At 49.5% G+C, this 26,781-nt stretch overlaps 1 protein-coding gene and 1 long non-coding RNA gene across 4 annotated transcripts in view; one reads left to right on the forward strand and one right to left on the reverse strand.

The window, feature by feature from the left end:
• Positions 1-26,781, forward strand: part of FAM131B (family with sequence similarity 131 member B) — a 31,699-nt gene that overhangs the window by 1,167 nt on the left and 3,751 nt on the right. Inside the window, exons 1-6 of one of the 2 annotated variants that reach the window (XM_012447541.3) lie at positions 21,164-21,301; positions 23,763-23,872; positions 24,149-24,184; positions 24,497-24,590; positions 24,892-25,089; positions 26,548-26,691. In XM_012447541.3, coding sequence (XP_012302964.2) covers positions 21,274-21,301; positions 23,763-23,872; positions 24,149-24,184; positions 24,497-24,590; positions 24,892-25,089; positions 26,548-26,691 — 610 coding nt within the window. In that variant the 5' untranslated portion in view covers positions 21,164-21,273. Of the gene's footprint in view, positions 1-21,163; positions 21,302-23,762; positions 23,873-24,148; positions 24,185-24,496; positions 24,591-24,891; positions 25,090-26,547; positions 26,692-26,781 lie in introns of those variants that run through there. The other variant, XM_012447542.3, reaches the window with a different exon arrangement.
• On the reverse strand, positions 15,864-21,641 carry LOC105713753 (uncharacterized). Of its 2 annotated transcripts, none has more exons than XR_010341224.1 (3): positions 21,406-21,641; positions 19,865-19,962; positions 15,864-16,033 (listed from the first exon to the last, which is right to left on the reverse strand). It is a non-coding gene; the product is annotated as an uncharacterized LOC105713753 (long non-coding RNA). The 2 variants fall into 2 exon arrangements; XR_010341223.1 differs by lacking the exon at positions 21,406-21,641 and adding an exon at positions 20,542-20,808.

Genomic DNA, 26,781 nt, shown 5'->3' on the forward strand with positions numbered 1-26,781 from the left:
CGGCCCCGCAACCCCACTCACCGCCGCCCCCGCCACCCCGGCCCGGCTCGGACCCCAGCTCCCCGAGCACAGGCCTCTGATGTCATTTCCTGACCTGCCCACCCTCCCCGCCCGACCCGCGGGCGCCCGAGATCTGACTCACGGTCCCCCTCCGGGTTCAGCGGCGGAGGTGGGGCGGGTGACCCCGAGGTAGCCACGCAGCCCCTGGGCGCCTCCGGCCGGGCCCAGCGACCTCCTCTCGGGCCTGCCGTTACCTGGTCCCTTCCCGCCACCACCCGCTACCCTCCCACCTCCGAGTCAGCCTGGGGTGCTGGACGCTTGCAGCTGGGGAATGAGGAGCTGGGCGTTCTTCCTCCCGGCACCCCACCCCCCACCGATTCCGTGCCCGGAGTGGGCGTGTGAGCCGGAACCTCCAGCATTCTCGGGGATACGAACTTCCAACTCTGGGCAGCCTCTTCAGGCTTCTAGGAATTCGCATCCCCCGCGCCCCCACCAGCGGATCGGTTACGAGAGGGACCGTTTGGGCCCGTGGGGCCAGGAATGGAGGTGGGAGGGCGGGGGCGGGGCCGAGGCGGCGGCCGCCTGCGGACTGGGAACCGGGGAGAACCGACGTGGTCGCGGGCTGCCCCTCTGACGGCTCTTCAGCGCCCATCACAACCCACTCCTCTAGGAGACCCCGGGCGACGGTGGGGCTCTTGGGCATTCTGAGACTGCGCCTGGTGGAGCCCCCCACTGGTCCGACCGGATTTCTCAGTGTGCAACTCAGCTCCAGGCTACGCGAAAGAGGCCGGACCTGGGGTAATTCTTCTTGCAAACTAAGGAGTCAGGGCCTTTCGCCCGCTAGTGCGATATGCACCCCTAGGCGCTTCTTTTTCTCTCCTCCTGCCAACTTTTACTGCCTCCCGAGGCTCTTCTCCTGTTCACACTGTTTCCACTCCCTCCAAATCCCGCTGCACTCTACTGGCAAGGAGAACCAGGGCCATGTTTCAGAGATCATCCAAACTAACCCCAAAAGTTTATGGAGAGCAAGCGGAGGCTGAGAGCTGAAGAGATGGACCCGGGTCACACCCAGGTAGAGGCAGCGTCTAAACTGGACCTGGGGTCAGAGCTGGTGGCCCTGCACCCCTGATATCAGGTGAAGCGACACTGACAGGATAGAGCAGAGCGAGGTCAGAGTGTGAAGATCCAGCCTGATGCCCAACTGACATCTCTTCATTCTCCCTGGCTCCATCTGTAAAAGTCACGGTTAATCCATCTACTATTGCATTATATGGAGAAATAAATGCAATGCCATAGCTGTATGCTAAATATGACTCAGTATTACACAAATTCCCATTCTGCCTAGAATGAAAATTCTGACCTGGTTACACTAAGGCATTTTCCCCCATATGTCCCTTTCCGGGTTGCCAGGCAGATTTCTCAGGGGCCCTGGTATATGCAAGGTCCTCTCTTTCCTTCAACCTTATTAAGTCCTTCATTATACCTAACACGGCATCTTCATCACCTTCGCATACCCCACTGATCTTTTTCTCTGGCATCTCATCATCTCTGTCACCACCAGTATTTCTCACAGTCACAGGCATGTGTGGCCATGTATGGTAGGAAACACGCAGTGCGCACCTCTCTGACATGCTCAAGCCATTCCTGGGCCTGTCTCTGAAGATCTGTTAGAAATTTGATACTGGATTTCCTGTGCATGTTGGAGATTGTGTCTTGGGCTTCACAGACCAAATGTCTCATCACAAATCCTTCAAACTATGCCCACTTTGAGAAAAAAAAGGTAACTAAGAAGATGATTTCCAGATAACTTCATGGGAATAAAAGCCATCTACCCTCGAAATGTCTCCTTAAGTAATGTGCGCGTGCAAAATAGAGTATGTGTAATTGTTAGGCAGCTGAACCTATTTATAAATCAGAAATATAGAAGAGTGCGTAGGCAGGCATAGTTTTACTGACAACTAAGAGCATTCAGGATGCAGAATATTCAAACGAAGACTTTTAAGCCAGCCATTCTAAATACAAGTAGAAACACCCAGAGTGTCCCAGAAGGACAGAATCACTGCCCAGGATGTCTCAAGAGGAGCAGCAGAGTCAAGCTCTTAAAATGCAGACAATGGGCTGGGCACAGTGGCTGAGTCACGCCTGTAATCCCAGCACTTTGGGAGGCGGAGGCAGGCAGATCACTTGAAGTCAGGAGTTTGAGACCAGCCTGACCAACATGGTGAAACCCCGTCTCTACTAAAAACACAAAAATTAGTCGGGCATAGAAAGACTCCATCTCAAAGAAAAAAAATCCAGACAATGAACATGAGTGGCTTTAAAGATCATTGGGCATTTTTCTTAGGCAAGCAATTCTAATTGATATCCTTAGGCAGCATGTGTGAAGTACAGCAACTAAGTAGATGTCCCTGCCTAAAGAATGTCCAACAGCTTAAGGCCAGGCCAGGGGGACAAAGTAAGAAAATGGCCACTGCCCTTTATTACCTAAAACATCTCCACACGCCTCCAAGGATTTTTAACCACCAGGTACCAGAAAGTTTTCTTCAAGAGTGCCCGGCATAAAGTAGGAAGTTAAGAGCAGTGAAGGAAGGAAAAGGAAAAGACAGTGTCACGACAACAGAATGATTTCTAAGATGGAAAGAGAAATGCCAGCTGCAGGTGGATCGAGGTTCACTCACGGGCCAGGCACCATGTGAAGCATTCTGAAAACAGCAGCAACAGCAGCACCCTAACAATAACTATCATAGCAGCAAACGCTGAGAGAATGCTTAGAATATTGTTTGAGGTGCAATGCTAAGCACTTTAAATATATTAGCCACGGCCAGGCACGGTGGCTTACGCCTGTAATCCCAGCACTTTGGGAGGCCTAGGTGGGTAGATGACCCGAGGTGTCAGGAATTTGAGACCAGCCTGGCTGACATATAGTGAAACTTCGTCTCTACTAAAAATACAAAAATTAGCTTGGTGTGGTGGCACATGCCTGTAGTCTCAGCTACTCAGGATGTGGGTAACACCCCCCAGGGGCACCGAGGAAGGAGAACTGTGCAGACCCCAGGCACAGTTAGTGCCTGAAGCATAACTCACTGCTTACTATATCTAGCTTTATATATAATCATACTTAGTCCCATATAATCTTTCTATGTAATCATATAGGTATTGTAGTCAGAGCTGTACTGACACATCTAGTGCTGATTTATAGAATCCTTCCATATAACCATATAGCAGTTTGTAGTAGGAGGAATGCCTAAAGCAGTCACAGAACAGAAGCAGTACATGGGAAAACAGCCAGACCAGGACAAGAACCAAAGACCCAGGCGGTGGCGTCCCTGCCTGAAAGGGCATATGCTGTATGGCAGGCTTGGAGCAAGAGCCTCTCCTCCTGATGAAGGAGTTGTAGTACCTTGCATCCAGTTCCTGTGGAAAGTAGGCCTCAGGCCTGACATCCCACAAATAACCAAAGGGAAGAACCCCTCTGGTGTGACCAGTCACTGCGGTTGTACACCCTATCAGTCTTTTCTTGCTTCTGTGCTAGCTCAAATCATCCTCCCATAAATATCTTAAGAGAAGAGCACAAGTCTGTCAGCTCCCACTGCATTGGCTTACAGTATCCTTCTATTAGAAATCCTTTGAAGTCTCCAGCCCCCAGATAAGAAGTGTTGCGCAGGATACCTGTTGCACACAGCCCACCTCATTGCCTCGGTGACCTAATGGGGGTGGACCTCTTTTCTGTACACGACCCTCTACTACTGCGCACGGCATGGTCCCCCACTGCGCACAGCCCACCTCTCTGCCCAGGTGATATAATGGGTGGCCCCCTCGCTTGTGACTCACGTGATTATGTATGCCCTATTACTAAGCCTATAGATGATGACCTTACTCATGACCCTGCCTCCTGCTTGTACCTAATAAATACAGATGCTTCTGGGCATTAGGGGCTCTTGCAGATCTCCACTCACAGGCGGCATGGGCCCCCCGAGTCCAGATGCTCTTCACCAGTTCTTCAGTGTCCTGTCTCTTTACTTCTTGGATCCTGCACCTCAGCACAGCATAAGGGACACCCCACGACCCTCTGGGGCCCAACAGCCCTACACAGGAGGCTAAGATGGGAGAATCTCTTGAACGTGGAAGGTGGAGGTTGAAGTGAGCCAAAATCGCACCACTGCGCTCTAGCCTGGGTGACAGATCAAGACTCTGCCGCTAAAAACAAACAAACACACATATATATATTAGCCCCATCTAATCATCACTATAAACCTGTGAGGCATATACATCATTATCCCATTTTTTAGTTAAGGACTGAGGCCAAGTGGATGTTGGATCTTTCACCTCCTAAACTGCAAAAATTTTTTGCAACACAAATATTAAGATTCTCCTGCCCCAGCCTTGCTTCCATCCTTGTATTCCATCACTTCTCCTCAGACCCTCCAGCCTGGCACATCAACAGCCCCTTCCAGTCCGCCTTCAGCCCAACACCCCTACTTTACACTCGTGAGCCACCATTTTCTCCTTCTGTCTCATGACACCATCAAATTCTGTCTGTCTATGTATCTATCTATCTGCATGTGAACACGTATGCACATTTTGTATACGCTATATGCTATTTTGTATATGCTATTTTGTATATGCCATATGCTACATAAGCTATATGTAGACGCACTTTTGTAAAATAGCACATTTCCAGAAGACTTGTCAAGAATTGTTAACAGCAAAGCCTGGCAAGGTGGCTCATGCCTGTAATCTCAGCACCTTGGGGGGCTGAGGTAGGCAGATCACTTGAGGCCGGGATTCCAATACCAGCCGTGGCTAACATGGAGAAACTCCATCTCTAGTAAAAATACAAACACAAGCTGGGCTTGGCTGGGTGCAATTCCCAGCTAAAAGAATCGCTTGAACCAGGAGGCAGAGGTTGCAGTGAGCCAAGATCATGCCACTGACTCCATCTGGTCGATGGAAAGAGACTATGTCTCAGAATAAATAAATAAATAAGAATTGTTAAGAGTAGTTAATGTTAGGGAGTAGAATGGGGAGGGCAGAAGGCTTTTATACTGTTGTATTTCTTTTCCTGTGAACATGTATTAATTATAATCTGAAAAAAGAAAAGAAAGGAGAGAAATGAAAGAGCCGTTGTGTCTTTTCCCTGATATCGGCGCGCTTCCCTTGCACTGAGTACTGTGTGTACTCGGCCTGAAGCTTCCCACTTGCTCCCAGATTTACTGGCCTCCTCATCCCACCGGCCTGTGTGCCAGTACAGAAGAATCTCTCCCTGTGGGGACGGCAGACATGGTGAATGAGGCATGATGGACAGGTTGGGCGGGCGTCAGGATGAGGTCAGGGTGAAGCACACAGCAAGACCCAGAGATTGTTGCAGTCAAGGCCAAGGCTGAGCAGCCTCCTGCCCTGTCCAAGGGCCACTACCCCAACTGACAACCATAGATGCCCACTTTTCCTTCTTTCTTCAGGGTCAGCCCAAGACGCTGACACCAGCATCATCCCCTACGCACTTTCCCTCCCATTCCCCATCCTCAGTTCAGCCAACATTTATCAATTAACTTCCATATTCTAGGCGCTCTGGATATAAAGATAAATAAACTCAGTTCTTGCCCTCAAGAAACTCTCCGTCTAGGGGAAAAAAAATACTTAAGCAGATAGTAAATAAGTGTTAGGATTAGGAAAAAAATTTTTCTACGCACCCACTCAACAGAGCTGGCTTGGTGTGGCTACTAATCACAATAGCTGGGTGGCCTTCTCACCATGCAACCCCATTATTATCCCACCAGGTCAAAAGCAGCAGTGAGGATTCCAGAACCAGGAAACCAGAACCTACATAAGGCCTCCAGGGGGCGGAGGTCAGAGAAGCAGGAGAAGGCAGTAGTCCACTCATCCCAAGGGCTGGGCCAGATGGGCACCCAAAGGCATGGTAAGTGTTAGCAGCCAGAAATGTGTGGTGGGTGGAGGGGGCAGAGCGAGGCAGATGGTCAGATGGCGAAGAGTCAGCAACCGAGGGAGCCGAGAAGGGCAAACAGGAAAAGAGACCCAAGGCACCAACAGCAGCACAGGCAGGTTGCTGGCACCGAGGCAGCCGCTAGCGGAGCATCAGCTGCCTGCGTTCTCCCTGCACCCAGAGGAAGCCAAAATCAGAGAGCCTGGCCTAGAAGCTGGAGTGTTTGCCACTGAAAATAGCCGACTAAGTCACTAGAGGGAGTAAACACTGCAGAGTGTGGAGGTTGAATGTAGGTAGATAACCCATCTTGCTTGAGGTGACAAGTACTGCTTGTCTCAAGTGGCTCCCCCACTTCCACTTCCTTTAATAAGATGGGCTTCATATGAAAAAATCTACTAGGCTGAACTGACACCGGAAGTGGGTGCTCCTGAGCAAACCATCAGAGCTTGCTCAAGCTTCCGCAGGCTGCCCTTGCTGCCACCCGGTTTGTAGTTATTCATACCTCCCCTAGAGATATGACCCATGTAGCCAATAGACACTGTCTCAGACAAAGGGAGCAGGCGGACCCATTCAGGTCTACCAACAACAGCAGACTCAGCCTCTCAGCATGCCTGAGCAAGCCAGTAGACAGGCCTTTGTACCCAAGCGTGAGAAGCTACCAGAAAACACTCGTGCCATTCAACCAGCTCCCTGATTCCAGCAAAGTCGTTCCAGTGTGCTTAGGAATAGTGGAGTAGGGCAGGTCCAGCCTGGTGCATTTGCTCTGTACATTTGCTGACTGAAACTGAGTTCCAGAACCACTGAAAGCTCACTCTAGATCAACGCAGGTCCCGTATTTGGTAACACCTAAGGACTTTTATTCCATCACTAATTATTCATTCATTTAGTCAGCAAACATGTATCGAGTACCTACTATGTGCAGAACACTTTGTTAGGTGCTAGGGACATGATAATAAGCAAAGACAGGCATGATCTCAGTCCTTGGCGAATCCAGGCCTTTGTAGGGGGGTCTCCTAGGGGAGATAAACACTAATCAAATAATGACAGACAAATGTGAAATTGCAACTGTTACAGGAATCTCAAGAGAAAGGAATACGATGCATCTGGTAGAGCCTGTACGTGGGAGATGTGACCTGGCTGGGGAGCTCAAGATGGGGATGTCCAAGCAGAGAACTAAACCATCAGTAGAAGTTAAGTACACCAAGTAGGAGGAGAGAAATATTCCATGCAAAAGGAGAAGCGTTGGCAAAGCCCTGTGACAGCTGTGGGCACTCTAGGGACCCCAAGGCAGGTGGGCGTGGCTGGAGTGTAGAGAGGGAGATTCCTCACCGGAGGCACAGGGTGAGGAAAGGCTGGACAGGTGGGTGCAGAGAGGCTGTGGAGCATGTGAAGGGCTTTCAATTTGATCCTGAGAGCAATGAGGAGCTGCTGCAGAGCTTTCAGTGGGAAAGAGGGGCAGGAAGAGTCTTGGGAATTTTGAGAATGTCACCCTAGGGGCAGTGTGGGGAGTCACAGGAGGGGCCAGTGCAGATATGTGTAGGATGATTAAGAAGCTCTGGTAGAGCTCGAGGTGAAAGTGAGGGGATTTGTGGAAATGGACAGAAGTGGATTGATTAGAGAGCTTTTTGGGACACGAACTTGTCCACAGAAGGAGTGGGATGGAGGGAGAAAGAGACAGAGCAGGCCCATCCCAGCTTCTGGCTGGTACCTATGTGGAGCACAGTACTCTCCACTGAAAAGTACAGGTCTGAAAGTAGGATTGTGTGTTTCATTCTGGACATACTGAAAATGAGTAGGCATACAGTGGGCAGTAGGATATCCAGGTCCAAGGCAGAGAAAAGAAAATTATACTGAAGATCCACATTTATGAGTCATCTGTTTCCAAGTAGCAATTTGAAGTTGTTATTGGCTGGAAAAAAAAATCACCTAATCAAATATTGCATGAGCAGCTGAGAGGGCTAGGACATGGGCTTTGCTGGATTCTAGCATTTTATGGACAGGTGGAAGAGGGAGGTATGCACTTTCTGAGTAAAAGTCACCTTTACTCAGATGCAAGGCATATCTGCTCTTCCCCAGGCCTCTGTGTCTCTGCCAGTGGTGAAGAAAGGATGCCCACTCCTCCCACTTCTACATGGTGAGTGTAGGACTGCCTTGCCCACAGTTGCTCGCCTGGAGACCACCAGAGCTAATTTTATTAAGTCCCTTTTATTAACCCCAGAATGTCAATCATGGAAGGAGTCTCTAAATTCCTAGCTCCCCTACACCTTGGTCCCTGGCTCAACTCCTGAAAACCAGTCCAGGGTGCCTTCAGAGCATGTAGGCCCTTTTCAGCAAGTGCTTCTCTTTTTTGGCCATCCTTTCTCCTTCTTACTGTAACCTGGATCATCCCTGAGCACACACCTCCTCGGCAGCCCCCTAAGCGGCAGTCAATGTTTTCCCCATAGCCCTGAATGTGGAACAGATATCTCTTTGGACTCTCATTGCTACATCCAGACAATTCTCCTTCCCTCCTTCCTAAAATCCCCCAGCTTTGAATGTTGTGTGATTAAACTACCTACCTACTGCCCATCCTATGTAGTCATCTGTTCTCCCGAGTCACACACCCTTACTTGTTACTTTTTTTCTTTTTTGAGACAGAGTCACTCTGTTGCCCAGGCTGGAGTGCAGTGACACGATCTCGACTCACTGAAACCTCCGCCTCGCAAGTTCCAGTGATTCTCCTGCCTCAGCCTCTTGGGTAGCTGAGATTACAGGCACCCGCCACCACGCCGGCTAATTTTTGTATTTTTGGTAGAGACGGGGTTTCATCACGTTGGCCAGGCTGTTCTAAAACTCCTGACAGCAAGTGACCCACCCACCTTGGCTTCCCAAAGTGCTGGTATTAGAGGTGTGGGCCAAAGTGCCTGGCCAAAAGTAAAAATAAATGAATGAAAAGAAGAAAAAAACGAATAAGCCTATATACCCAAACATGTAACCATTAGTGGTGTAATCACTATTTTTAAGATTATTTATTTATTTATTTTTTAAATTTTTTTTGAGATGGAGTTTTGCTCTTCTTGCCCAGGCTGGAGTGAAGTGGCACGACCTCAGCTCACTGCAACCTCTACCTCTGAGGTTGAAGCGATTCTTCTGCCTCAGCTTCCCAAGTAGCTGGGATCGCCCAGCTAATTTTTGTATTTTTAGTAGAAATGGGGTTTCACCATGTGGGCGAGGCTGGTTTCGAACTCCTGATCTCAGATGATCTGCCCGCCTTAGCCTCCCAAAGTTCTGGGATTACAGGCACGAGCCACCGTGCCCGGCCTTAAAAAATATTAATGAGGTATTTTACTTTTTTGGCACAAAGTCATGGGAATTTGGTGTGTATTTTACACTTCCAGCATATCTCAATTCGCACTAGTGCCGCTGCAGGTGCTCAAAGGTTACACATTGCTGGTGGCTCCCACGTTGCATAGCACAGTTCTAAATAGACCTTGAGCCATCTCGTTACAATCCTAATTTTAAGCCACACTTTCCTCAGCCGACTCCTTCTATTTTTCCGGTTCTTTTTTTGTGCTTCAACAATCCCTTGACCCACCAGGACCTGCCATTCATGCCCATACCAGTTCACATTTCCTGGACAATCATTAGAGTCACTCCCTGGCATGTGTCTCAACTTCCTGTGCCTCTTTCTCACCCTGTGGTGCTCACTTGGCAAAATCCCAGCCTGGGCTAAGTCCAATTCCACCAACTCCATGCCGCACCCACGCAGCTCGGTGGCACTAGAAAAAAAACACACAGCCCTTCTGACAGGTCTCTTTGTAAATGCCATGGCTGTGAGCTGCAGATGCCATCTGACCATTCTACGTTCTGATAAGCACACCAGTCTCCTTTGTCCATCCACTCTCCCACTCTCTTAGAAGGCTTCTAGTACTTCTCCTCTCTCTCCATGTTTCCTTCCACATCCTCATGCGCAGCTGATGCCTTGCTTCCTGTTGTGTGGAGAAAATGAAACAACTTGAAAAAAAACCTTTCCTAGGTTAGGCACGGTGGTTCATGCCTGTAATCCCAGCACTTTGGGAGGCCAAGGTGAGTGGATCATGAGGTCAGAAGTTCAAGACCAACCTGGCCAAGATGGTAAAAACCCACCTTTACTGAAAATACAAAATTTAAACAGGCGTGGTGGCAGGCACCTGTAATTCCAGCCACTCAAGAGGCTGAGGCAGGAGAATCGCTTGAACCTGGGGGGCAAAGGTTGCAGAGATTGTGACACTGCACTCCAGCCTGAGTGACAGAGTAAGACTCTTGTCTCAAAAAAATACTTTCCTAGGCTCCACCTATGTCTAATCAAACTAATCCCACATGCTCTCTGGGCTCATCTCCCAGCAATCATTTTGCCCAGCCACAATGTCCTCGTGACTGTTCCTCCAATGTGTAAGGCACATTCCTACCTCAGGGCCTTGCATTTGCTAGTTTCTCTGCTGGGAAGGTTCTTCCACAGACACCTATATGGGTCACCCCACTATCTCCATCATAGCCTTTCTCACATGCCGACCTCTCAGTGAGGCCTCCCATCCTCCAATGACCATCCAACTTAGAACTACATATTATCCATCTCTCTCTCTCTCTCTCTTTTTTTTTTTTTTTTTTTGAGACAGAGTCTTGCTCTGTTGCCCAGACTGGAGTGCAATGGCATGGCATAATCATGGCCCACTGCAGCCTTCACCTCCCAGGCCCAAGCGATCCTCCCATCTCAGACCCCTGAGTAGGAACCACAGGCATGTGCCACAAGGCCTGGCTACTTTTCTTTTACTTTTTGTAAAGGCAAAGTCTCCGTATGTTGCCCAGGCTGGTCTTGAACACCTGAGCTCAAGCAGTCCTCTCGCCTCAGCCTCCCAAAGTGCTGAGATTACAGGCGTGAGCCACCGCACCCGGCCCTTCCTTAATTTTTCTTCATAGCAATTATCACTTTAAATATATCGTTCCATTTTGGGTTTTGGCACCCCCCAAAACAAATTCAGTCTCTTAATTGTTTTATTGCTGCTTCTTCCCCAACACTTCTCACCAGACTATAAGCTCCAGGGCAGCAGGGGTTTTGGACCGTCACACCTAAAGAGGTACTGACATAGAGCAGGTGCTCCCTAAATACTTTAATGTGGAATGAATGAATGAATAATGGAATAAACCAGCAAAAAAAAAAGACAAAGAAGGAGCAGCCGGAAGGGCAAGAGGAGTTTGCAGATGCCATCTGACCATTCTGCATCGTGATTCCCAAACAGGAGAGTGTTTGGGAATGACAGAGCAGCCATGAGTCCCTTGAGAAGGTATGAAAGGCCCCTGATGTGTCATGTGTTAAAACACGTGCTCTGAATGAAGAGATCCCCCTCAAACAGGCTTTGTGTGAGCAACGTGGCTGTTTATTCACCCAGGTGTGGGCGGGCTAAGACAGAAAAGAGAGTCAGCAAAGGGTGGTGGGATAGGAGTTGGTTTTATAGGGTTGGGGTAGGCAGTGGAAAGTTACAGAACTTAGAGTTTAGGGCATTTTTTCGCAAGCTGGGAGGGGGTCGTAGGGTCTGGAGTCATGAGGTTGACCAGGGTCGGTTACAAAGTCCAACGGCCTTGTCAGTTGAGGCCAGAATAAGAAACAATAGAAGAATGCCTCATGTTAGTTAGGCGCCGCAGGGGTTGATCGTTTCTTCCAGGTACTCATCTGGGGTGTACGTGCAGGTGACAGAGGTTACCATGCTGTTCATGGCATGGTCAGTCCGTCTAAAAGACCTTACACCACATAAGGTTGGAAATGAACAAGATCTGTTAACATGGAGGCTAGGGATGGTACAAGAAAGGGGTCCCAATCCAGACCCCAAGAGAGGTTCTTGGATCTCACGCCAGAAAGAACTCAGGACGAGTCCATGGAGTAAAGTGAAAGCAAGTTTATTAGGAAAATAAAGAATGGCTACTCCACCAACAGAGCAGCCTTGAGAGCTGCTGGTTGCCCATTTTTATGGTTTTTTAAAAAAATTATATGCTAAACAAGGGGTAGGTTATTTATACCTCCCGTTTTAGACCATGGAGTAACTTCCTGATGTTGCCATGGCATTTGTAAACTATCACGGCGCAGGTGGGAGGGTAGCAGTGAAGACCAGAGGTTACTCTTGTGGCCATTTCAGTTTTGGTGGGTTTTAACCGGCTTCTTTATTGCAACCTGTTTGATCAGCAAGGTCTTTAGGACTTATATCTTGTGCTAACCCTGTATCACATCCTGTGACTGAGAGTGCCATAACCATCTGGGAACACAGTCCAGCAGGTCTTAGCCCTATTTTACCCAGCTCCTATTCAAGATGGAGTTGCTCTGGTTCAAACGTCTCTAACAAGACACCCCCCACCCCCCGCCCCATGAGAGCTGCTTCAGTAGAGTGAAGATGCCAGACTGGGGAGTTGAGGAGTGCACAGAAGTGAGGAAATGGAGAGGATGAGTGCCAGCAGCTCCTTCAAGAATTCTGGCTCTGAAAGAAACTAGAGATCCAGGAAGAGAAAGATCAAGGGGCAAATTCCAGCTGCCACCTTAGAAGGAAGACATTGCTTGCATTCCTTGGCCCTGCCCCCAACATGGTTTTCCACCATCAGTAATAAAGTTCAGCATTGACTACCACCAGCCACTTCAGGCATATACATGAACAAAGACATTGCAAAGGAAAGTTTTCTTTAAGTTAAAGAGAGAAACACACCCATCACCTGTCATTCAGAGCTTCCAGTGTCCTTTGGACTTTCCTGCCCATGTGGGTCCCCTGGCATGATAATTGTGATTGATTGATTCCGTAAGTGAACAGCTTTCAAGTGAACCCCCACCCAGGAGAGTAACGCCTTGTCCCTGTTCGCTTATCACCGTCACAAAACCTTAACCAAACAGTGGTTGGAACCTACACACTAGAATTACATTCCGATTCTTAAATGAGCTCTGAACTCCTCAGGAAGAACAATGGACTTTTTTTTTCTTTTAATTTTATTGTGGTTGGTAAGAACACTTATGAGATCTACTCTCTTAATTTTTTTTTTTAATGAGATGGAATCTCGATCTGTCGCCCAGGTTGGCGTGCAGTGGTGAGATCTCAGCTCACTGCAACCTCCACCTCCCAAGTTCAAGCGACTCTCCTGCCTTAGCCTCCGAGTAGATGGGACTACAGGCACATGCCACCACATCTGGCTAATTTTTTTATATTTAGTAGAGACAGAGTTTCTCCATGTTGGCCAGGCTGGTCTTGAACTCCTGACCTCAAATGATCTACCCACCTTGGCCTCCCAAAGTGCTGGAATTACAGGCGTGAGCCACTGCAGCCATCAGAGGTGGTCAGGACAAGCCTTCCAGTTCCTGGTTCTCTCTTTTTTTTTTAAACAGTCTCACTCTGTCACCAAGCCAGAGTGCAGTGGCATGATCCCAGCTTATGGCAACCTCTGCCTCCTGAGTTCAAGCGATTCTCTTGCCTCAGCCTCCCGAGTAGCTGGGACTACAGCACGCACCACTACACCTGGCTAATTTTTGTATTTTTAGTAGAGATGGGGTTTTCACCATGTTGGCCAGGATGGTCTCGATCCCTTGACCTTGTGATCCACCTGCCTCAGCCTCTCAAAGTGCTGGGATTACAGGCATGAGCCACCGCGCCCGGCCCCAGTTCCCAGTTCTCATTGGTTCTCCATGGAGGAAGGAGTTTAAAACTGGCAGAATGGCCTACTGAGGCTGGAACAAACAACTGCCTTGTATTCCATATTTGATCATTCCCTCCCTTTGTCAATGCTCTGGGGTTTGCCTGACCTTTGAAAATCCCATCTGGTTCCTCTCTCTAGGATTTATGAACTCCACTTTTTACTACTCATCTGGCCTCTGACTCATGGTTGCCCAGACTCTATGCCCTGCCTCCTTGGTCCTGGCATCCTGCCTGGTCGCTGCTACTTGGGGCCCGGTCATGGTGAGGGTACCCTCAGGCGCTCTGTGTGCTTGGGGCCTGAACAGGAAGCAGCAGGAAAGCACTGACATTCGTCCAGGCTCTCTGGCAGACATGCAGGATCCCTGGCTTGGCCTTTCTCATCAGAATGTTTGGATAGAACCCCTAAATCTGCGGTAGGGGGTGCAGGCTTTCCCACAAACTTGCTTTCCGAAGAAAAATAGGGCAAAATGCATCCCCTTGGTCATCTGAAAGACAGGCTCTATGACAGTCATCAAGGAAGCAGTTGTGTGGGCACTGTCTTCTGCCGAATCCTATGAAATGTGATCTGGGGACACTGACCTGCCCATGTAGGAGGACTTTGGCTCACGGAGGTGTGTGCCTGGGGACTGCACCAAGGCAAGTGTGCCTGCCACATTTGCCCATGCTCCATGCTGATAAGCTTTCTTTTTTTTCTTTTCTTTTTTTTTTTTTTTTTTTGAGACCGAGTTTCACTCTTGTTGCCCAGGCTGAAGTGCAAGGGCACAATCACAACTTGCTGCAACCTCCACCTCTTGGGTTCAAACGATTCTCCTACCTCAGCCTCCTGAGTGCCTGGGATTACAGACATGAGCCACCACACCCAGCTAATTTTTTATTTTTAGTAGAGATGGGGTTTCTCCATGTTGGTCAGGCTAGTCTCGAACTCCCAACCTCAGGTGATCTGCCCGCCTCAGCCTCCCAAAGTGCTGGGATTACAGGCGTGAGCCACTGCGCCCAGCCGATAAGCTTTGTCTAACTAAAAGTGGGAGTGAGCTTAACTTAGATCCCCAATACTTTACAAGATTTCAGACCTTATCTAAAAATGAAACGAGCATAACCTGTGCTGGTCTATCTTTCACAGTGCCCAACAGATCAGAGACTGGTAATGTGAGGCCTTTTTGTCCCCACCGCCAACACTGAAACCACAGAACTTCTGCTATGGACCCTCACATCTTCTATAACTAACTGCCTGAGCCATCCTTCGTCAGCAAACTTGCTCTGCCCCAGCACAATGGCCAGGACCCTCATCTGTTGATTCCTCTGGGAACCCAGCTGGGGATGGCGGGCAGGGGTCAGGGAAACAACTCTGTTGACCACTAGGACAGATTCTATGGCCACTTCCTACTCTGGGAATACAGCTTACACACTTCACACCTGCCCTCATCCATGACTTGCCTCTGAGTCTGCCCCTGTATATGAATGGGGCCCCTTATCAGCAACTTAATGTTCCTAAACCCCACTCTTGGTCCTCCTGTTGACTGAGTATTGAGGAAATCACTCTCATTTTAAAGAATATAGACCTCAGGCTGGGTGCGGTGGCTCACTCCTGTAATCCCAGCACTTTGGGAGGCTGAGGCGGGCAGATCACCTGAGGTAAGGAGTTTGAGACCAGCCTGGCTAACATGGCGAAACCCCATCTCTACTGAAAATACAAAAATTAGCCAGGTGTGGTGGTGGGCCCCTGTAATCCCAGCTACTCTAGAGGCTGAGGCAGGAGAATCACTTGAGCCCAGGAGAAGGAGGTTGCAGTGAGCTGAGATATTGCCACTGCATTCCAGCCTGGGTGACACAGCGAGATTCTGTCTAAAAAAAAAAAAAAAAGAATATAAACTTCTATTACTGACCCTTGTAATTTCCACCCAGCCCTCAAGACTGTTCTTACCAAGGCTCTTGAGCATCAGCACTCTCACTTCTGGCCTTAAACAAATAGGGTCTCTGAAAACCACTAGGAGCTCCCCGAAAGCTGACTGATCTTCTGTCTGAAGATAGAGACTCTGACACCATACATGGACGCTGATAAGTAGGGACTAAGTCACTTATCATCAGTATTTTATGATAGCACCAAAGACTTATTGCTACAAATCATTCTAAAGAAAGATCATTGTTTTTCCATTTCAAAATTTAGAAATGTAGATAGATGTATTCCTCTCTTCAGCCTATGGTCCCACCTTAATTAAAGAAAGGCAAGTGTGAAAGAATGTGTATCCATTCAAACGTCCTGAACTGAGTAACTTTATTTTTTTTTAAAGTGAACAAAAAGCACTTTCTACAACATCCGGAGTAAATTTTCCATCTGAGGAGCTGAGTATAAATGCTGGCTCTTTTGGCCATGTGCAGTGGCTCACACCTATAATTCCAGCACTCTGGGATGATCCTGTAACAGGAAGAGTTCAAGATCAGCCTGGGCAATATAGTGAGAACCCTGTCTACAAAAATAAAAATTAAAATGTTAGCCAAGTAGGCCAAGCGTGGTGGCTCATGCCTGTAATCCCAGCACTTTGGGAGGCCAAGGCAGGTGAATGGCTTGAGGCCAGGACTTCTAGACCAGCCTGGGCAACATGGTGAAACTCTGTCTCTACTAAAATACACACATACAAAAAATTAGCCAAGTGTTGGGGCACGTGCCTGTAGTCCCAGCTACTTGGGAGGCTGAGGCAGGAGGATTGCTTAAGCCCAGGAGTTCGAGGCTGGAGTGAGCTGTGATCATGCCACTACTGCTTCTGGCCTGGTGAGTGTGAGACTTTGTCTCAAAAACAAAACAAAACAAAGCACTAAACAAAGAAGTGCTAGCTCTTTCTCTTTCCAACTGGGAAATCTTAGGGAAAAGAGAGTTAATTGAATTCTCAGCCCCAGTTCTCCCAACAGCAATGCACATAGAATGCCTGTCTTAGAGGTTTGTAAGAATAGACTGAAAACTCTATTCTTTAAATCAAATTGATATTTGCACTTTAAAGTGAGGTTTTTTTTTCTCTATCTCTCCCATTCTGACTCTCAATAGATGATCTCGCCTCCTACTTGTCAGAGAAAAGTAGATGTCGTCAGATGGGAATCCCTCATTCTCCCGACATCAAACACACAGCCCACTGGCATCTGCCCCGTCTTCCCTGCTGCTGGAGGAAGAGCTGGGCTCCTCCCTACAGTCTCATCCCTCTCCCTGAGCTCTGCTCCCATCCCTTGAGGTAGTTTTAGGAATTTACACTCAGTATCGATTAATCTTCCCTGTCTTGTACTTTGAGCCTCCCCTTCTCAATTGAATCTTTTCATAGAACTTTAACTTTGATCTAATATCTCCCTATAAAATAAAAGGAAAACTTGATTAAGTTGTGTTTTGAAGCCATCTCTCCATTTGTTGGGATGGGTTTGAAGCTTTGGTACCTTCTTTCAATCCTGCAGCAAACACAGAAGTACCTACGTCCCCTGTTCCTGGGGACGCTGGCTTCAAGATGGGATAAGTGTCTTTCTTATCAGCCCCTGCAGAATTAGAGAACTCCCCACTGAATATGCACTTAAAGTCCAGAGGTTCTTAAATTTTTTTTGCCCTGAACCTCTTTGGCAACCTGGAAAGTCTGTGTTTCCCTCTCAAAATAATATTAAAAGTGTAAAGCAAAATACATATAATTATAAAGGAAATCAACTATATCAAAATGTAGTTATAAAATTGTGATATCATAATACATCTGCTTCCTTATAAAAACATTAAATCAGAAAAGGTAGAGGCAGGTTCAATACTACCATAATTTCAAAGTAGTGATGGACATAAAAGGATATTGTAAAAAATCTTCAGGTAATACAAACACCTGTGACTTTTATTGGTGATTAAGACACAATATGGTACAATACCTCAAATACCACTGTGGTTTCCTGCCTACCTGTATAACTGAAGTACATGGGAAATTTCAGTTACACATGCCTGAATGTAAACATGGAATTTTTCCCATCCATGGTTATAGACTCTGGGTTCTGTCCATGGGTCCTGGGACAAGAACCCCAATTTTAGACAGTACTGTCGCTGAACTTGATTGGTTCCTTTTGTTCACGAGCTATCCACAGGAGATTAGAAACATACACCAGCAACAACAGAGAGAATGGAAGGCGTAATCTCACCTTGGGGCTATGTCTCAAACGGGAAGGGTTAGGAAGTGCCAGTGCCACACTGGGGCATCCTGCCAAAGTCCTGTATTTTTAGACTTTGGATATGAATTTGTTAATATTGTGATTTCATTGGGGAACTAAATCCTTTGAGTTGGGGCAGAGATTTATATAGGCTTTCCCACAATAAACTACTTGGATGGAAAGAACAACAAAAGACAGGAGGAGTGTGTGTGTGTGTGTGTGTGTGTGTAATTTGTCACCCAGGCTGGAGCACAGTGGTGCAATCCCAGCTCCCTACACCCTTGACCTCACTGGCTCAAGCAATCCTCCCACCTCTGCCTCCTGAGTAACTGGGCCCACAGGCATGTGGCACTACACCCCGGAAATTTTGCATTTTTTGTAGAGACAAGATTTCACCCTGTTGCCCAGTCTGGTTTCAAACTCCTGTGTTTAAGTTACTTGCATATCTTGGCCTCCCAGAGTGCTGGGATTATAAGCATGAGCCAGGGTGACCACCTGTGTGCAATTTTTAAAGAAAGATGGATATACTTTAATTCTTATAGCCTACTGCTTTACAGTGTCACAATAGATCATGAATAAGTTTCCATGTCAACAAATACAGTTACAAAATATTATTAATGGCTGCCTAATATTCTATTATGGACATAATTTATTTAATACATCCCCAGGTTTGAATGTGTAGGTTGTGTATAACCTTCATTATGATGTAAATAGTGCTCTGATCAATGCTGTAGTTAAAGTTTTGTCCACATTCTATTTTTATTTCCTTAGAATATTCCTATAAAGGGAATAGTCATATGATAATTTAGTAACAATCACAACAGCAATACATATTGTAAAGATTTTTTTGATCAGTACTGTCAAATTGCCCTTGAGAAAGATTATTCCAGTTCATACTAGAACTGGGATCTCTGGCCTTGGCTTAGAAGATGGCAAGGAGACTGGGACAATGGCCCTCACTAGTGAGAAGCAGCAGGATCCTTGTATAAGAAGCCCTGCAGGGAGCAGGAAGGAAGCTGGCCAGGAATAAGCCTCGAATATTCTACTTTTTCTGGTGGGTTGGGGGAGGGACTGGAAATATATTCAAGACAGAATGTGAGATGGGACTGAGTCTCCAAGACCTGGAATCCCTCATGTTAAATCATTTGGATAAATGCAGCCTTATATAGTTGTGTTAAGGAGATCAACGGGAGACGTTTGCATCCAAGTTGGGACCACAGTAAGAGGTATGGTCTTATATAAATATATGCATTGCTCAGGGAGCACCATAAGGAAATAGCAGGTTCAGGCGGGAAGGCAAGAGCATAATGCCACGTGGTCCATTCCCTCCTTACCCGGCGGCCACGTGGTCCATTGTCTCCTTACCTGGCCAGTCTCCTGTCAGTGTTTTCTCTGCTCAAATAAAAGGGATGTGTGGGCACTGCTAGAATAATGGAGGCTCAGGCTTTTTATTCTTTTTCTTTGTATCATCTCTTCGTTTTCTTTCCTTTGCGACTGGAAAGTATATTCCATGAGGGCAGAAACCATCTGATACTTCTTTTAGATAACCAACAATAGTAAATATGAAAAAAGAAAACAAGACTTGCTATGTGGGATTACACCAGAAGCTTGCAGTGGAGTAATGATAAGGAAATCAAGCAACCTTAAATATCTTGGCTGTATAGGAGCATATTCTATTGCAGAAGACCTTCCTATGAAGATCATGGAATCGAATACGGGACATTGAACTAATACTTGGACTTTGATATGAATTTCTTTAACAATTTTCTCTGCAGTGCAAGTTATTAAAAACTAAAGCTACTCTATTTTCCAAATGTGTTCCAACAGAAATCCTTCATAACTCCTAGCATGGTATCTTAATAAAGAATAAAGTTCTTTAAAAAAAAAAAAAAGAAAGAAAGAAAGAAAAGAAAACGCTTTCTAATTCTCTCTACTGTTGAAATAAGGTATCAGATTCCTGCCACAAATTACACTAAATGATTAAAATCTAAGCAGACCCGAAACTGATTAGTATCTCTTTCCTTCCCACGGTTTTATAGATGTAGATTTGGTTTATTTCTTCATGCACAACACCAAAGATCGATTCTCTCACCGTAATCCCATCTCCCCAATCTGCAATTCCATTGTTAGTGTCTTCTTCTCCCACATCTTCATCTGCCATCCCACGGGATGTAGCTCTCCATTCATAATCTAAAGGTTAGAAAGTTGCATCCATAAGACTTAGTTTCCCTGTGAGACGCCCACACCAAGAACCCCTGGCCCACTGCCCTCTCTCTGCAACCTGGGAGGGACTTGAAAGTGAGGGCGGTGCAGCAAGACCCTGATGGGCACTTGCCTCTCCAAGTGCCCTCCTACCTGCTCTCTCGCACTTTGAGCTTTCTGGGTACAGCTTAGACAGAAGGGTCTCCTTGCCCTTTCTCTCGCATCTCTTCTGGACTCCAATTCTTGCCCGCTGTAACCATAGTGCTTACATAACCCTTGCAACTTAGACCTTAATCTCCTACGCATGGGGTCCGGGGTATCTACCTGGCCCTGTCCCACTGGCCAGAGGCCAATCTTTCTCTTTTTGCTGCTTCGGGACCTCCTTGCTTTCATTTATGCAGAAGATCACGTCTCAGAAAAGTTAAATTGGATTCAGGACGATGTCTTCCGGCCAGCCTCGGGTCCTGACGTTGTTGTTAGTATACTGCGAATGAACTACACTCGTCACACTCTCCCATCCCCACCCAGGCCTGGAGGTCGACTATCTGCACATCCACACACACACACCAGCACGTCCAGCGAGCACAGAGAAGTGGACCACACGATCCACTTGCAAAGACTTCACGTTCGGTGTTTGGGTGGACAAAATAGCGCACTTGAAACGCAGAGCCCAAAGCTGTGTCCAATCACGTTCCTGTGTGTGTCCCAGATGCGGCCCCAGGAAGAAAACAAGTGTTTGCGGAATTTGGTGGCCAAGGTCCTTCAGCCGGGCTTTATTCTCACCACCCCACTTTTTCTCAGTGCATCCCCTGCCCCCGGCCCGCAAAATCCATCAACCAGAACCTCGGGGTAGGCCCTGGGCTCGTGCTCCGGTTCCCGAAACCCCAGCCGGGGTTCTCCGGGCGAGAGCCTCGCAGGGACTCGGCGAGGAGCCCCGGGAGCCGGGCTGGGCGCGGACGGGCGGAGGGGCGCGGCAGCCCGGGCCCCAGATCCCCGAGGGGGCGCCGCGGCACGGCCCGGGCGGGGGCGGGGAGGCGCGGGGTGCAGCCAATCCCCGGGCCGCCCCCTCCCCGGCCGCGGAGAGCCGAGCCGGGGCGGGGGAGCCAGGCGGCGGCGGCGGCGGCGGCGGCGGCGGCGACGGAGCTGCCGTGGGGAGGGATGGAGAGGGGAGGGGGGAGCGGAGCCGAGCGGAGACAGCCGCGGCGCTGCAGAACGGCTGGGGCGGCGGCGCGGCTCCCGGTGCTCCCCCCGGCGCGCGCCCCGAGTCGGTGAGGGCCCGGCCCAGCGGCCCCCGGAGCCATGGGCTGCATCGGCTCCCGGACTGTGGGTGGGTAACTGCGGCCTGGAGGGGGCAGGGCTGGGCCCCCCGGGCCACCCTCCGGCCCCCTCCCCCATCCCTCTCCTCGCGCCTCCGGGCGCCCCGCTCCGCACCCGCCTTGCCCTGCTCGCTCCTGCACTTTCCCTCCGTCCGCCCGCGGTCCTCCGGTCCTTCCTTCCTGCCGCTCTCCTCTCGCGCCTCCGGAGCTGCCCTCCCGCTCCGCTCGGCTCCTTCTCCCCGCCGCCCTCTCGCAGGCGCGGTCCTCTCCATCGTCTCCATCCATCGCCCTCCTCTCCTCTCCTCTGCCGCTCGACTCGACTCTCGGTCCCCTCATCCCTGCCCCTCCAGGCCATCCGCCTCTGCTTCGCCGTCCCCAGCGCCTCCTCGCATTCCCCACTCGGTAGCAGCCCCCTGCGAGTGACCCCCGACCCCCGCGCCAGCCCCAAGTCTCTTTCGCACGCGCCCCACGCCACCCCACGCCGCCGCCTCCATCTGGCTCGGGTGCTTTGCCCCTTCTCTCTCCCTCTCCGTTGCCTTTTTCTGTCGTTCCTGCCTCCTCCGATTCGCTTTGTTCACGTGCATTTTCCCTCTGGGGCGGGGGCGGGATGAGCCCGGGTTCCACGCCCGGAGGGAGCGGGCCGGGGCCGGATGGAGGGAAGGGGCTGGGGACCCGGGGAAGAGGCGGGGGCTTTGAGGCGCAGAGAAGGGTCGGGAGCCCGCGGCCCGGGAGGGTGGGGCCGGCTCCCGGGCCGGCCCCGCCACCGCTGCCGGGGACCCGCCTGCACCTGTCAGCGGGGGCCGGCGGGGCGGGGCCGGCTCTTTATTTACCTTTGACGCGGGGAAGGAAGAAAGGCGCCTACTAATCCATCTTCTCCCTCCAGCCTCCGGCTGGCTACCTTTCCCGACCCCCACCCAGGCACCCACTCCACTCCCGCCGCTCAGCGAACCCATCCTGCCCTTTCCCACCCCCTCCCCCATGCTTCCCCTTTCCAACTCCCAATTTCTCCCGCCTACACCTCCCGTTGACCTCAGGCTGAGGGAATAATTCGTATTATTATTACAAACAAACTCACTCTCCGGAAGCCTGATTTCTCTGAGACCCGGTTTATTTCCATGGATACCCCCTCCTCCTCTGCTTTCACCTCTTCTCCCCGGCTCTCTCCCTCCCCGCTGCCCCCCACAGCTCTGACTCAGCTCTCCGTCTCCCACAAAGGCCACCTCCCGCTCCCCTCTCCCCCACTGTGCCCTCTCCTGTCTCCCTTCTCCGCAGGCTATTCTCCGCCTGCCCCATTCCTGCTGTGTCCCGAGGGCCGTTCTTTCCGCTTCTCCCCCAGCCATAGTCCCCATCGGTCCAGTCACCACCTCGGAGCCTCGGAGCCTCAGGGGAGAGCAGGCCAACTTTGGAGGGTCCTCCCTCCCCTGGCCAGTTCACACAGGCCTCTAACTTCACCAGCCCTGCTGATGCGCTAAATGCCTCCTCCACCCAGCCCATTCAGTGCTCCCCTTCCCACGAATGAAGCCGTCCCCTAAACTCACAATTGTGAAACTTCATTAGTATAAAGGGTCTGTGTGGTCAGATGGTTCAGGCAGCCATCTGATGCGTGAATAGTCTCTTTAAAAAGACCCAAACAGTTCTTCCCCAAGACTTTCGGGAGCACCATCCTGCCCTCAGTCCCGGAGTCTCCCTCCAGTTGGAGCTCTGGCCTGGTTCTAGCAAAGACCCTCCTCCCCTGGGCCCTCCAGTTTCCCACTCAGCCCTCAGACCCTGACTGCCCTTCCCACCATCTTCCGTCTCCTCCCCAACTCGAATTCCCATTCTAATTCCTATTTTAGAAAGTTCACTTTTCTCCTTCTGCTCCCCACCTTCCCTCCACTTTATCCATCATTTGTCTCCCCAGTCAGGTGAAACGCCCCCAGCTCACCCTTGGCTTCTCTGCTCAGTTTCTGGGAGGACACACCCAACTCCTTGCTATCCAACTCCTGCCTCAATTCCCCGGAAGTCCTCTTGCTGTCAGACAGACTCACCAACTCTTAGGAAGGGCCCTCGACACATTCTTTCCACCCTAGGCATAGAGAAAAGCTCCTCACTAGGGCAGTTCTGCCTTTATTCTGTAGACTTGTAACAGAGAAAAAAAATAGCTCCCATACAGAAACCCTCCAAGAGTCCTCAGGCAGTATAAGAATTGGTTTTCTGAGAAAACCCAACCTCCCAACCTCTGACCCATCCACATAAACAACAACAAATAAGGCCATACAACACTTTTTCTGAGTGCGCTATTCTTGGTTGAGCTAAAACTGAATATTTGGGCTCAGCATTATTACTTGTCTCCCCTAGAATTTGGAGAACACAGGGATATAAGAGGAAGTGGGAGGCTGGGGGAAGGGGAGGGGTGGGAAGGGCTGGCCCCAGGATGTCGCCCCCCCTGCACTGGGAGATAAGGGTGGGCAGTTAACCTTCTGGCCCCCTCAGGGAATGAGGTGATTGCAGTGGATTGGAAGGGCCTGAAGGATGTCGATCAAATCAACATGGACAGCACCAGCTCACTGCATGGGAGCAGCCTCCACAGGCCATCGACTGAGGTGAGACCTCCGCACTCAGCCACCGCGAGTCTCTAGCTGCCTGCACTTCCTCAATTCCAAGGCAACAACCCAAACACTCCTTCAGACTGACACTTTTACAGAACATTTCTAACCACACACGCCAAGCAGTCCACACAGAGAACTCCGTCACCAATGTCAACCTCCAGAAAGCCCTCCCCCAACATCCCGCACTCCTGGAAGGCCCTTGAGGAAGGGGGGTTCCTTGCATTGCTGGGAGTGACTGGGATGCCCATTCCCTTTCCTCTCTCCTCACAGCAAACTCGAACTGATTTCTCCTGGGACGGCATCAATGTGAGTGCAACTGCCCCCAGACTTCCCCATCCTCCCTAACTTCTCCTCCTCCTCTTCTCCCTTATACTTTCCAAACAGCACGGTGCTCCCTGGCTCTAGTGGGCACTGTGAGCCCTCACATTCTTAACCTGTGCCCCAGCTTTCCGGGGCACCGGGGGCCTAACCTTCCTTGGGACTCTCGGGTATAGCAGCTTTCCTTATCATCTGCCCTAGCTCGAATGCTTTTTCCTGGAAACCATGAACCTCCTCCATGTATAAAGCACGCCCGTACCTTCTTATTCCTCTGCCCTTCCTCCCACGTTCCCATCCCAGCTCTCCATGGAGGACACCACTTCCATTCTTCCAAAGCTTAAGAGAAACTCTAACGCCTACGGCATTGGGGCCCTGGCCAAGTCGTCGTTCTCAGGTGAGACTCCCAATGCAGGAATGCCTTCAGACAAAATAATGCTGACAGACTCCTTGGTTCAGTCTCCCCGCTCCTTTGGAGTTGATGAAGACCTTCATCCCCACACCCTAACCTATGCACCCTTCTGTCAAGTCTCCCATCCTCCAGGCTATGCCCCCCACCATCCCATCTATGGAGTCCTTAGGGGAACCTGCCCCAGTGGGATGGAGTATCATGGGGCTGAGGTGGGAGTAACGGGGAGGGTCTGGTTATGGGTATTGTGTGACACTCTGGAGGATGTGGGAAATGTCTGGCCCCTTAGGGATCTCACGGAGCATGAAGGACCATGTGACAAAGCCCACAGCCATGGGGCAAGGCCGGGTGGCCCACATGATTGAGTGGCAGGGCTGGGGGAAGACGCCAGCTGTTCAGCCACAACACAGCCATGAGGCTGTGCGCAGGGATACAGATGCCTACTCCGACCTCAGCGATGGCGAGAAGGAGGCACGTTTTCTAGCAGGTACGTGTACTCTGAAGCCTGAAGATAAACATTTTCAGGATGGCCAGGGACTGACCCTCCAACCTGACCCCCTGTGGCAGGAATAGCTCCATCCATACCAGAGATGCACATTTCCCAAACAGCTCTCATTTTAAATATTTTGATTTGCTAATTCAAATAAATGACCTCAAACATATTTTGTATGATCATCTCAGAAAATGAGGGGAATTAGATGGGACTTGTGGGTCCACCAGATGCCTTCTCTCTTCATCACGGGACTATGCAAACCCTGAACTCCCTCAGTGCGGGAAAACAGTGGGCAGGCTTGGTCTTTGAAAGGCTCTGCTTCCACTCATGTTTCCAGAAGTAAAAGAAAGAAAGCCCTTGGGGATCTCTTAGCCTTTCCCTCCTAGCATTTGGAGTCATGAATTCGCCTACTGGACTCATTACTTGTGACAACCACTAGAAGATTAAGGGAACTGGGTGAGGAGACGGGAGGCCTACAGGAGAGGTTTAGTTCCAGGAAAGTAGTGTAGGTCTGATGACAGGCATGCAGTGTGCCTACAAGAGTGGCCAAGGCCTGGTGCAGGTCTAAATAAGATGCCTAGAAAAAGATAGGTCTGGAAGAGAAAGGAAGTATTGTCGTATTGGTGGTATGGGTGAGAGGAGAAATATCAGTGGGGAGGGTGACAAACAAGTCGGGTGGAGGGGCAGGAGCAGTACCAGCTTCAACTCACTCATAGATTTAACTAGAATATCCCCAAGTCTACCCATCCCCTTTTCCTCCCAATCCCTCGAACTTTCAGTTTTATACCATGGTGGACCCACAAGCCCACGATGCTCTCTTGGGGGTTCTCTGTTGATCTTGAAATCTACTCTCTGGATTGCAATTCCTAAAAACCTCCAAAGATAAATTTCTGGAAACCCCAAATTTGAATCTCTTAGGATATCTCACGAGAAGACCCCAAACTTTTTCCCCTAGGAATCCTAAATCTGATGTTTTCGGAAGTCCCCCACAATACTGCCTTCTCTGGGGACATATACAAGGGCCGTGCTGGCCATACGTTAGCCACTGGCCTCATGCGGTTGCTGAGAACTTGATATGTGGCTCTTCCAAATAGAGATGCACTTACAAATGTAAAATACCAGCTGGATCTCAAAGGCCTCATATAAATAATGGAATGTAAAATATCTCATTAATAAGTTTTGATTATATGTTGAGATGAAAATCTTTTTTATGTATCAAATTAAGATACATTATTTAAATTGATTTAACCTGTTTCTTTTTCATTTCAAACGTGGCTACTGGAAAATTTAAAATGATATAAGTGGCTTGCATTATATTGAACTTTCAGTTTTATATCACAGTGAGAAATTCGGGAATTCCAGAACAGTGCTGCACTAAGATACCTCCCTACCCCACGCATGTGTCTAAGGATTCTCTGAGGTATTTTGTGGTCCTTGCATTTCTTCCCGCAGGCGTCATGGAGCAGTTTGCTATCTCTGAGGCCACCCTCATGGCCTGGTCTTCCATGGATGGTGAGGACATGAGTGTGAACTCCACCCAAGAGCCACTGGGCTGCAACTATAGTGACAACTACCAGGAATTGATGGAGAGTCAGGGTGAGAGATGTTCCAGAATCCAACCTCTGGGGCCTACGAGGCCTCCTCACCTGTCTAGGCTGCCTCCACTCACCTCCGTTCTTTTAAGAC

The sequence above is a fragment of the Aotus nancymaae genome, unplaced genomic scaffold (genome assembly GCF_030222135.1).
Source record: "Aotus nancymaae isolate 86718 unplaced genomic scaffold, 86718_ANA_hifiasm-v0.15.2.pri h1tg000002l, whole genome shotgun sequence".
Taxonomy (NCBI): Eukaryota; Metazoa; Chordata; class Mammalia; order Primates; family Aotidae; genus Aotus; species Aotus nancymaae.